General features: G+C 46.3%; 1 protein-coding gene across 3 annotated transcripts in view; it reads left to right on the top strand.

Annotated features, from left to right (window-relative positions):
* SLC25A25 (solute carrier family 25 (mitochondrial carrier; phosphate carrier), member 25) overlaps positions 1 to 10,910 on the top strand; it is a 13,603-nt gene extending 2,693 nt beyond the window's left edge. The window contains exons 2-11 of one of the 3 annotated variants that reach the window (XM_009696631.1): positions 6,070 to 6,196; positions 6,285 to 6,372; positions 6,828 to 6,863; positions 7,155 to 7,266; positions 7,994 to 8,152; positions 8,917 to 9,069; positions 9,193 to 9,300; positions 9,546 to 9,713; positions 10,137 to 10,287; positions 10,726 to 10,910. In XM_009696631.1, coding sequence (XP_009694933.1) covers positions 6,070 to 6,196; positions 6,285 to 6,372; positions 6,828 to 6,863; positions 7,155 to 7,266; positions 7,994 to 8,152; positions 8,917 to 9,069; positions 9,193 to 9,300; positions 9,546 to 9,713; positions 10,137 to 10,287; positions 10,726 to 10,910 — 1,287 coding nt within the window. Of the gene's footprint in view, positions 1 to 3,345; positions 3,505 to 6,069; positions 6,197 to 6,284; positions 6,373 to 6,827; positions 6,864 to 7,154; positions 7,267 to 7,993; positions 8,153 to 8,916; positions 9,070 to 9,192; positions 9,301 to 9,545; positions 9,714 to 10,136; positions 10,288 to 10,725 lie in introns of those variants that run through there. The other 2 variants (XM_009696633.1, XM_009696632.1) reach the window with 2 other exon arrangements.
* Positions 10,911 to 12,136: the final 1,226 nt, after the last annotated feature.

A 12,136-nucleotide genomic window follows, 5' to 3' on the forward strand; every position in this document is an offset into this window, starting at 1 on the left:
TTTGTGTTTTGCGAGGACTTTCTGTACTGTACAATTAATTATAAGCTAGTTTCCAGAAATTAAAAAATACCGAGTCACCAGAACCTGGTGAAAACTTTGAGCAATAGTGGTTCTCTGGCCCATGTGTACTTGCCCAGGAAGCTGTTTTGCCTGTGAGGGAGGATGTTATGTGGCTGTGACGCTCACTGGCACTTGATATTTTTAGAGACTTTTTTTTTTTTTAGCAAAGTAAATTCAAAATTAACCAGTATACTTTCCTGCTCCTTGTATGGTTGCATCCTCCCATCCTTTGGGAGGTGCCTTCTGGAGCTGATGTAGTAAACTGGTGATGAAGCAGATGCCTAGAAGAGTACATAGGACTTGGAGAGGTTAGCGTTGGAATGGCAGGGTATTGAAACTGGTAACTCGTGCAGCATTTAAATAAGAACCAAATCCTATAAATAAAATGAAAATCAGTTTGCAACTTCCTTGACGGCAGGAAAAGTGAGCCTTCTGTAGAAGGAAGACGGACCCATCTAGTGCTCCCTTTAGCAGAGGAGGGGATTAGCTAGGCTGGCTTCACATTGACCAAAAATGTACAGGTCCAGCTCTGGCTTCATTGGCAGAATTGGTGGATGGAAGAAGTATTAGGGAGGACTGACTTGAAAGGACTGACTTTATTTAGAACTCTGTACCCTGTCCTTCGTTTGATCTGGAATAGGCAGTGCTAATGAGGGAGGTACTGTCTGGGGCTCAGGTCTGAGCCCCTGGGGTGGGTGTGCTGCTGCCTGCAGGGACAGGGGCTGGGGAGCGGGACAGGGGCTGGGGAGCGGGACCGGCTGCGAGTGCTGAGGCTTGGGTAGTGACCCCTTCTAGTTGTGTTCCAGCAGCACTGATCCCTGCTGCTTTGGAGAGCTGTCTGGCTTTTAAGTACTTCCAGGTTTACCAGGATTTTTTTTAGGTGAAATCTGAAAACTTGTTAGTGCTTGTTTAAGTTCCCTTTGTCATTATAACCAGAATTGCTGATATAAACGTCATTTATAATCTATCTCTCCTTAGCTCACTGTCTGGTGATTAATACCCCGCTTAAAATCAGCTTTCTTAACCTCATTACCTTTCTCCTTTCCTCTGACGTAGGTAGTAGGGCTTTTTTCCCCAAAATGTGCAGATTTTGCCTTTTGTCTCTAGCTGCCAACTTCAGACAGAGTTTATTAGGAAAATCTGCATCACGTTGGCATAGCAACTGAGCTGCCAAGCAGCTATAATAGTGATGCCTGGCAACTCGTGGGAAGGACTATGGAGGATCTTAAGGCTTGGTGGGGCAAATCTGAGTTACATTTGTTCACTTACTACCTGGAGCTGGGGGGGAATGACCTGCTCGCCTTGGCCAGGCTACTGAAGGCGTTTGCTTTTGGCCGATGGTGCGTAGCATTAGGATGCTGCTTGCAGCGAGACTCGACTTGGTGGGAAGGCTGGGGTGTGCTCTTGGCGTGCATGTAGCGAGCTGGTGCAGCTGATCTTTAAGAGGATCTGGAGTCCCTGAGAAGATCCTGTTTTCATGCGGAGAGACGTCAGCAGGGAGTAGGTTAAGCCTGGTTAGGTAACGCGGCAGTAGTGCCATGGTAGGTGAGGTGCCCGGGGGAGGGCGTAGGAAACCGTTGTAGGTCACGATTCTCAAGGGTACTGAATTGCTGCGAGTCGTGATCTATTAAGCTTTCTTTTTTTTAAAAAAAAAAAAAAAATCCTTGAAATAAAACCCCAGATTAAATATTCCCAATTCGTGTGATTGACACGCAACTCCACAAACAGCTTATTACAGACCTTGGCTTTTCTTTAAAGCACAAAATACCACGGTGAAGATGTAAAGGCTCCTTGTGCGTTAGGATCTGAGGAGGGGAGCGCTTATTGGACTTTGCACTGGCCAGGCAGTCTGTTTAAACAGAGCAAGCACAAGAAAATGTTGCTGTGTCCGCAGTGGTGGGGAAAGCTGTTAGCTGGGCTGGCTTAAACCAGTTTAGCAAACATGCTGTGTTACTTCAGGTGCAGGGAGGATTACAGTGTTTTGGTTATTGGCTATGGCTTTTTTCATCTTTCTTGTATGATAGCTTCTCTTTGATGAATATCAAGACTATAACTTTACTTTAAAATTCATGTTAGCAATCAGTAATTCTGTACTGAGCAGCATTGTTACCTGCTGCACTCCTTGGGTTTTCTCGCTGTAGAGCTGGGTGTTATCCCATACATCAAACCCCACGAAATGCTCAGAAGTCTGTAATTATGTCTGCATTAAGTGATGCGTATGCCACACTCCCTCCTCAGCCTGGCTTGCTCCTGATGAAAGCTCAGTAACTCGCTTCCAAAGTGTTTAAACTGTAAATGCTGGAAACTGGAAAATGTTGTTCTGCCTGGGCCACTTCTCATTATAGCGCGTATCCAACTGCAATGTTTAATTGTAGTTGGAAGAGGAGGAAAAGCTATTAAGCTGGTGTAACTGCTGTGTGGATGCTTAGCTAGGAGGCTTTGAAGCAGCTGGGTCTATTTTGAAGCCTGCCCTTGATTTCGGTGGTTTTCTGGCTATTTGGCACAATGGCAAACCCTCTCCACAGGCTTTGTTGCTGCCTATGTTAGTAACTCCGGAGCGCCGCAGAGGAGAGAGATCTTGGTATGCGGGGGTTGCTGGCTCCTAGCTGGCACAAGTGTTTTTGGGAGAACGGGCAAACAAAGCCGGTCGACTCTGGCATAGCAAAGTAACCTTATAAAAGTGGAATTTCAAGGCTTTTGGTTAAGCTGGATATCCCAAACATGTATGAAAACAGTAAGAGTCTGGCATCCTGCTCTTACTGTGTTTTAGAGGAAGACTTTTTTGGAAGAAGACGACAGTTGAGAGTCTTCCTGCGTTGTATGGTGGGAGAGGTTATGATCAAGCCTACTGTGCTGCGTGTGTAAATCCCCGGAGGGGTGAGAACAGGATCAGAAAGGACCGATCGGATGTCAGGAACAGCAAGTGAGCGTCTCGCATGTTGGCCAAAGACTCTTGGGTTAAAAGAGATGCCGGGTAAGAGTTAACTTGCAGCAAGTGTGATGTAAGGTCTCTGGTGTTGAGCAATGGGAGGCAGCTCACATGCCTCCACCGGTGTCTGGCTGGCAGCTGGGTGGGACTGTACGGCCTCCGCTTCCCTTTTAAGTAGAAGGGCAGGGCTTGTACAGCCAATCCCACCGGAGCTAGCTGCGCTCACAGGCGTGTGTCATGAGACTTACTGGTATTTCCTTTCCACTAAGCACTGAAATTAGCTCAGGGGAATCATTCAGTTTTACTTCACTTCCCGGTAGGTCTGAGCAGGGCAGCTGAGTCTCCAGCTCAGAAAGATGCTCTGCCTCTGTCTGTATGTGCCGGTGTTTGGGGAGTCGCAGACAGAGTTTGAATACTTTGAGTCAAAGGGGCTGCCGGCTGAACTGAAATCGATCTTCCGACTCAGCCTCTTCATTCCTTCCCAGGAGTTCTCCACGTACCGCCAGTGGAAGCAGGTATGGCCCCAAGGGAGGAATGGGAGGGAGCGAGTGATGGACTGGTGGTCTCCAACACCCCGAGTGGCGGGTCGGAGAGGGAGAAGTTCATGACAGCTCTGTCGTAATAGCTGGGTACAGCTTGGACACCTTCTCTTGCCACTTGGCAGGGATTGCTGAAGCAGCGTGGAGTGGACTTTTCTCTTTTTGATTCTTTTGGTTTGAATTGAGTGAGATCTCAGTACATCTAAGACTGTTTAAACCAGTTGATTTGATGCAGATTAAATAGGAGAAGGGGTTTTCCAAACTATGCGTTCTTCGACTTTAACTAGTCCGTTCAAATGCAACGTTTCACATCCTCTTCCTTTTCCTTCTTACACCCTTCCTCCGCCTGCCTCCCTTCTGACAGGAGGTGTGTAATCTAGTGTCAGCTCGGGCCGGTGCAGGTCTCGCCCCGGTGAAGCTGGGCAGGTTGGTGGTGTGAGCTGTGAGCAGCTCCATGCGAGCGGCTCGAGCTCGGCAGCGGTGGGTGAGCTGAGCCGGGGGAGGTTGTGCAAGAGCGTTTCCCTTCGCTGCCGAAGGGAGAGGCACTGAATCTGCGGAGTGCTCCGTCCAAGACTATCGCAGCCCTGTGATTTTGATGACCAGGTTGTCAAGAGCTCAGACAGCTGATTATTGAACAGCAAAGCTGGGTAGGCTTTTTGTGCAGACACACAAACGAGGGATGTAGCAGGCTCTAAGATGTGTGGGGTCCCAAAATGTGCTGCAGGGGCTGTGTTACGCAGGTGCCCGTAGAAACCTCTGCATCCATCATAGCTGTTAATGACCAGTTCTGTCTACGGAGATTTCGTATTTGCTATTAAAGGTGAAGAGCTGCAGGCAGATTATTTATTTGTATCTCTGGAGAAGATGCTGGGAGCTTGGCTTTCTCACCCTTCACACGTGTGTTATGGTTCGACAGACTTGCGGCATTTTTGCTTTGTGATCGTGGAGGGGGAAGGCTAGCAGAGCAAGGCAGCTTTTATTACCGGCGGTCTCTGATCACTCCTTGCACACCTCTGCAGTCGTTAGGGCTGTGCTGGGGGAACGGGACCAGTTGCACCATCACATCTTTCTTACAGTGCCTCTGAATTATTAGTGCCTGTCAAATGGTTGGGGGTTGCCAGTGAGAAAGAAACCCTGATTCAGCTGTTCAAGGCCAATCTGCTGACATGCGAGGGCTGTTGGTCTATCTTTAGGCTACAAGTTGAATGTGGGGTCATATCTGAACTTTATAACAGTCATATGATAAAATGCAGGTTAAGAATACTGGACATATCTCAAAGGTCAGGGCAGCTGGGACAGCACTTTCTTATTTAAGGTGCATAAAACGATTAGGAATAATCCTCGTAGCATTAGGGCTAAAGTGATAGGACTTGGTGGGGTGAGAGAGAGTTTTAATAGTGAAGTATTTTGTATTGAAGTAATTTTAAATGGCATTGAAACAAAGAGTTAAGGCTTATGAAGGGGGCTGGTGCTCATAGGCTGAGAAAATATCACAATAAGCTTAGGTTTGCCTATTACCTTTGCAGCTTAAATATTGAACAAAATATTGGTGAACAGAGGGTTGGCGTAGTGTTTGATCTCAGCTCAGAGCTTCCTTAACAACCCACCTGCTGTTCACATAAATGTTACAAGAATTAAACCAAAAAATTTAGGTGATGGAGTGGACTGAATCACATGTCTTTTAGTGTTGCTCACTGGTTCATGTTGAAAAAGTCTTACAGGTTGTCAAACGCAAGTGACTGAACAAGAAGGGGAATAGGAACTCCCTGAGCCACATTCTTGCAGTCTAGAGATCACCTCTCCTGTCAACAAGTAGGCACGTGCCCTTAGATAGGACAGTCCATCTGCTATTGCCCCATGCTGGGGTGAGTTAATTAATACTTTGCCTTGTCCTAGATGTCTGGCACAGAGTCTGATCTTGATTTTAGCTTTGTCCTATTAAGAACCTTTTCTTGTTCTATATGCATCTCATGGAAACTTGTATAATTAAAGCACATAGCTTCAGGGTACCTAAACCAGTTCACAGAGGTTTTTATCTTTGGCTCTGTCCACTAGAACTGGACAGGCTTTTTCTGGTTGGAGTTAGTTATTGCCAGAGGGAGCTTACTTCTCTAAGGATCGTAGTAGGCATGAAATTCCTTCTGTTCAGTTTTTTTTTATTACCTGAAGTTTTGTGATTCACTTTTTATGCAAATCTGTTGCCTCATACTTAGTTCTAGAACCTCCACAAGGGCTTTGTAAGATGTTAATCCAGATACAGGGCTGAGATTAGACACATGATACTAGCAGAATATCCCTGACAAAAGCATGAGGCATTTCATCTGCGTAACTAACTTTGGGAGACAGTTGCCTGGAATCAGGTGACTCTTCTACGTTACTGCTTTGCTCAGACTTCTTTTGAGGAATTATCACAATTCTGTTGGCTACTTTCTGGAGGAAAAGTCAGTCATGTAGGAAGTGGTCTTTAAATATAGTAGAATAAGGGGCAGATCTATCTGAAGGAACAAAGGAACTGACAGTTTTTCATTGTTTTCCGAACAGAAAATAGTGAAGGCTGGAGACAAGGACCTGGATGGACAGCTGGATTTTGAGGAATTTGTTCACTATCTCCAGGATCATGAAAAGAAGCTGAGACTGGTCTTCAAGAGTTTGGATAAGAAGAATGATGGTAAACACCTTTCTCATGCTCATGAATAGACTACTGCAGGCATTAGCTTGTGATAAGTCTGCTTGAGCTCACTGACCTATCTTTGCAGGCCGTATTGATGCCCAGGAGATTGTACAGTCTCTTCGGGACCTGGGAGTCAAGATTTCTGAACAGCAGGCTGAGAAAATACTGAAAAGGTGAGGATTCAGCTGGTTCTTGTGTTTTACTGTTGAGGGGGTTAGAAGGAAATGTAGGGACGTGGAATCCATTTCCTCTTTCTACCCTGTGCACACTTTCCAGAGACTTCAGCTCCTCCCTTTTGCCTATTATTCTTCATTTTGACAACGCCCCCCCCCCCCCAAATCGACACTTATAAAAGGTCGTAATGCATTATGGAGTGTTACTGTCAGAATCTTTTTATCTTCATGACCTGTTGTGGGGAAGCGCTTGCACTTGAGCTGATTTGCATCCCTGTCTGATTGTCCTGCTGCCCTGAGCTTGCTGCTTTGGAGAGGGACTGTGCAGTTGCGCTTTGGAAATGCTGAATGCTTTATGCATGTGGCACTAATGTGTTAACAACCACTTATTTGTGCTGTTTTTTCCTCTTTCTTTCCTCTGCTACCTTCCCTCTGTCTGTTTGCCTGTGTGTCAGAATAAGGACGGGACACTTCTGGGGTCCTGTCACCTAGTAAGTATTATTTTCCCTTCAGTGTCAGTTTGGTAGGAGGGTGTGCAACTACTCCTGTGGGTCAGTTAAAAGGGAGAGAGAGAGGGGAGGAAAAGGGGAGCCCGCTTCTACCTCTCTGCAGTGTTTGGTGAACAGAAGATTTCTTAGCTTTGTCTTGTGTCTCTTTAGAAGTCTTTTAGTAGTTGCTTTGCAAAGCTTTGTTTGGTGTAGGCCTGAATAATCAAAGGGAAGGGGAGGAGGAATTTGACACCCAGTGGGAATCTATACTCATCTAATGGTAAATCTTTTTAGCATGGATAAAAATGGGACAATGACAATTGATTGGAATGAGTGGCGAGACTATCACCTGCTGCACCCAGTGGAGAACATTCCTGAAATCATCCTGTACTGGAAGCACTCCACGGTAAGAAATGGCTCCTCTGCAACAGGTCTTGGTCTTTCCCCGGCTTCTCAGTCACAGCCCTGACCCCCAGGAGCTGCTATCGGCAGTCCCTATCGTTCTCTTCATGGTTCGATAGCTGCATTGTAGCCCTAGAAGCCCAATTGCTTCCTGTCCTGTTATCTTGCCACCTATCAGTGGCATGGCTTCTGAAGCCTCTGGCACGGGTGATAACAACTGCACATTCTACAAGAAAATGAGAGTGTTCGCTTGGCTTGCACTTCTGAGAGCTCATACCAGTGGCCAGCCCCTGCTGGTTCAGGACCTGTTAAGACTAGAAACTGATTTGACAGGCAGCCGTCCTTCCTGGAGAGATTTCAGTGTGTGTAAATAGCATGTAACGGGATTAAACTGGCTGTGAACTTGGAAGGTTCCAGAGAGGTCCAGCTTTTTTGCCATGCAGCTGCCCACAGTTGGTAATTTTGTTCCTTACTGCGATCCACAGTATTTCAATGCAGACAAATGTTCAGCAATTACCAGCTGAAATCTCTGAATGTGAAGGTTCCCCCTGTGATGTGCTATAGCAGTGGCAATTCCTGTGGCCAGACGTAGCAGTTAATGACTATAGATAAGCTGCTGACTTGGAATAAGCATACCCAGTACTTCAACACTTAGCACTGATAAAGAGCAATAAAACTTTGGCAAGATCACTGGCTGATGAAACATTTCTTGACACCTTATACTTTTGCAGATCTTTGACGTAGGAGAGAATTTGACCGTCCCTGATGAGTTCACAGTGGAAGAGAGACAGACAGGGATGTGGTGGAGACATCTGGTTGCAGGTGGAGGTGCAGGTGCCGTATCCAGAACCTGTACAGCTCCCTTGGACCGCTTGAAAGTGCTCATGCAGGTATGATGGAGCAGTTCCAGTTTGTTTGAATACCCAGGCAGATCCCTTTAACATTCTTGGATACCTAGGAGATGATAATGTTCATCAACACAGTACAGCACTTTGGCCAGGATTAATCTCATTGCTCTTATTGCTGTTTTTGAAAGCTTTTTGGATTATTTGAATGATCAAAGTCTTATTAAAGAGTTATTCTTCATTGACTAGAAAAAGTATAATGTTTTGGGAGACAGACATGTGAAAACCGTCAGTAGTTAGAGAACTTTGTGATTTAGAGCACTGGAAAACTTGGATTTTGATGAAGCAGGTTAAAGTCTTATGTTCCCATGGGAGACTCTGAGGCCATGAGAGTTGAAGTGGTTGTGGCGGTCAGCTGGCAGAGCTCATACTCAGTATAAGTATTAGCAGTGTTAGAAAGGAGTTAGAAAAAGTTGGTTTTAGCCTGCTTTGTCACTGCACCTGCTCTTGAGCCAGCTGAGAGGTTTACCCTGGGTAGCTGATCCTACGCTAGGTATGGGAGTTGCCTATTTAACCTTTCCTCGCATTCCAGAGGGAGGTATTGATTAGATTCATTAGTTAACACTAGACTTCGCAAAAAAAAGAAAAGAAGTTTGCTTTCCTATTATAGAAGTTATCTGGAAGGGATTAAAGCCTTGACAAATCTCTGGGTAAATAAAAAAGCGCCCTTTTGTCCCTGGATTACGGAAAAACGTAGCACTGTCGTAATCAGGACTGGAACTAATCCAAGCTTGCTGTCTCTCTCCCAGGTTCATGCCTCCCGCAGTAACAACATGTGCATCGTTGGCGGCTTTACTCAAATGATCCGAGAGGGTGGACCAAGGTCACTGTGGCGAGGGAATGGCATCAATGTGCTGAAGATTGCACCGGAATCGGCCATTAAGTTCATGGCCTATGAGCAGGTGAGTAAAAAGGCACAGACAAGTCTGGCTGCAGAAAGATTTGCAGAAGGACAAGCTGAAAAACAATAAGACAGCTGAGATAAGTCAGCAAGCCTCAATGTCTGTCTCTTTTGACTTCTACAGATCAAGCGGTTCATTGGTACCGACCAAGAGATGCTGAGGATTCACGAGCGGCTGTTAGCTGGTTCTCTGGCTGGGGCCATTGCACAGAGCAGCATCTACCCGATGGAGGTGAGGCAGGTGGCTGATGGCCCAGCCTGTGAGGGGTCATGGCAAGGTGCTGAGGTGGGGAAATGTGGGTGGAACCCCAGCACTATGATAACTTAATTAAAGAGTTCTCAGAGGTCATATCGGGTAATACTGCTCGCATGACACTTGCTGTAGTCCTCACCATCGTGCTCTTAAGAATGACATTGTAAGTTTTTCTCCTATTGATTCTCCTGTAGGCCTTCATGGTATTTATTCTTGGCTTCTAGGTTCTGAAAACACGGATGGCTCTAAGGAAGACTGGACAATATTCAGGCATGTTGGATTGTGCCAAAAACATCCTTTCGAAGGAAGGAATGGCAGCCTTCTACAAAGGCTACATCCCCAACATGCTAGGAATCATTCCGTATGCTGGTATTGACCTGGCAGTCTATGAGGTATGAAGCCTTTAACCTATTGTAGGGCTGTGCTGCTTGTGTAGCTTTGTCACCGTCAGACCTGTCAGTTACTACAGGAGTTTAAGTAATTTATCGAGGCTTTCCTGAACAGCCTTATGTGGCACAAATGGATTTTTTACCCAAAGTGGCCTAAAGGATAATCCAATACAATGATTCTCCTCTCCTAGTCAACATCATGCATGGTCCCTTGTTTCTTTTTTTTATGAGAAAATTGCAGCAGAAAATTAAAGAAGGGATTTTCCCCAGGCACTGCAGTAGCAGTGGCTCAAAAATATTTGAGAAACCTGGTGCTTCTGGCTGAATTTGCACATAGCTTTCTGGACCTTTACACTAGATCTTTTATGTAATGTGATATTCTTTTGATTCCCTCTTCACTGCTAACATCTGGCTTGTTCGTTCCAGACACTAAAAAATGCCTGGTTGCAGCGCTATGCTGTCAACAGTGCTGACCCTGGAGTCTTTGTTCTGCTGGCCTGTGGCACCATCTCCAGTACCTGTGGACAGCTTGCCAGTTACCCTCTGGCTCTTGTGAGGACACGCATGCAGGCGCAAGGTGAGAACTTCTGGGAACTGTGGGAACTCCTGTCATGGTCTCTGAGCAGGGTAAAGGTCCTCTAGTGTAAACATTGCAACAACAGCCTTAACTGGCCTGTGCAGCTGAGCAGTAGGCTATTTGCCATGCTGCAAGAGGACAGGGGACTTTGTGCTGCCCTTAGCATCTGGGGCCAAGCACCTCCAGGACAGATTCTGTTTTGCTCAGATCAGGAGTTTTGGGCTAAGGGTGTCTGCAGAGCAGTTTGAGAAAATGGCTGCGACGTGCAGCACGGCTGTGGCTTGCTGAGAAGTTAGATGCTGTTCTCCATGAAGCACCTTTGCTCTGTGAATATCTGGAGGAAGCACATGAATCAGAACTGCTTTTTCAGACAGGCGTTACCTTAAAGTGTTTTCACCACTTAGGCTGCACTATTTATTATGGCTTTCCCTATTGCAGCGTCAGTGGAGGGTGCTCCCGAAGTGACGATGAGAGGACTGTTTAAACACATTCTGAAGACAGAGGGAGCATTTGGTCTTTACCGAGGTCTGGCGCCAAACTTTATGAAGGTGATCCCGGCTGTGAGCATCAGCTACGTGGTTTATGAAAACTTGAAGATGACTCTGGGCGTGCAGTCACGGTGACCAGGAGATGCTGAGGACTTTGAACTCTGAAATCTTGGGGTGCAATCCCAAGACGTATAGCCATCTCTCATTCTGTGAATGTGTTGACACTAAGCTGACTAAGCAAAGCTGTGAAATCTCGGATAGTTTGTGAGTCAGTAAGGGGGAGGGGAGGATCTGGTGTCCTTTGCCATCTTGCTGCTCAGAGCTCCACATAAACGATCATGTGGTCCTTTTTGTTGGGCCTTTTGGGAGACCAGGATGTGAACTCCTGGGAGAATCTTAAGGCACAAGTTGCTGAGGTCAGTTCCCAGCAGTATGGCAGAGTAGCAAAGATTTGGGTAACAGGTCTGCTTTCAGCGTATTGCGTGTACAGAGCTGTTTGCCTGCAGATGAGCACCTTCTGACTTGCTGAAAGAGCTTCTTTTTCCATTCAGAGAGCTTGTTTTTCCATTCAGTTGTTTAACTTCCTGCCCATTGTTTAAATTTGTACAAACCTTGTGTAGGAGCTGCTGCCACACCAGGCTTGTTGTTATGTTTACATATATTCCCTTGGGTAGGAGACATTCATGTTCTGCTTCCCAGACTTGACATGAAATGTAACTTTGAACTGTACTGGTTTTGAGGGCTGGTGGGCAGTGGCTTATCCAGTCAGGCTGAAGGTTACTTAGGCCAGCCTGATGAAGAATTAGGATTATTTATTTTTTTTATAGGATTAAGTGTGTCTCATAAATCCACTAACAAGATGCACTTACTAACAGAAGCAGCAGACTAGAGCCTGCACGCCTGTATCCTTTGCATGCTGGGGTTGGCTTGTCTTATACTCAGCGGGGGCTTGGAAAGGGGAAGGCAGGAGAGCCCTGGATGGACTGGCACCTTGATGCATGGCTTTAGTGAACAAAAGACAATATTTCACAGCTCCTGTGCAGTTGTGCTCCCAGCACGACACGAGAGCCCCTGTGCAGCGTTGCATGGACCTCTGAATTCCATTCTGCCTGGTGCCAAGGATAGCTGGTGGATCTTTTCCAAACCCCGTGCCTACGCTGCTATCTATCTCTTTAGACCTCTTTGTAGATTGATGTTTGGGTTTGCATTAGCGGGAGGGAGTCCCCAAGCCAGGAGTATGTCTGCTGTGGGAAGGGGTGTTAGGGAGAGGGGCTGGTTGTCGCTGGGAGAGGTGAGCTTTCGGTCCTGAAGACATGCTTACTTTTCTTTCAAAGGGTGCTTTTCATAAGGCTAAGGGAAAG

This window comes from Cariama cristata, unplaced genomic scaffold (assembly GCF_000690535.1).
Source record: "Cariama cristata isolate BGI_N322 unplaced genomic scaffold, ASM69053v1 scaffold31223, whole genome shotgun sequence".
In the NCBI taxonomy this organism is placed as follows: domain Eukaryota; kingdom Metazoa; phylum Chordata; class Aves; order Cariamiformes; family Cariamidae; genus Cariama; species Cariama cristata.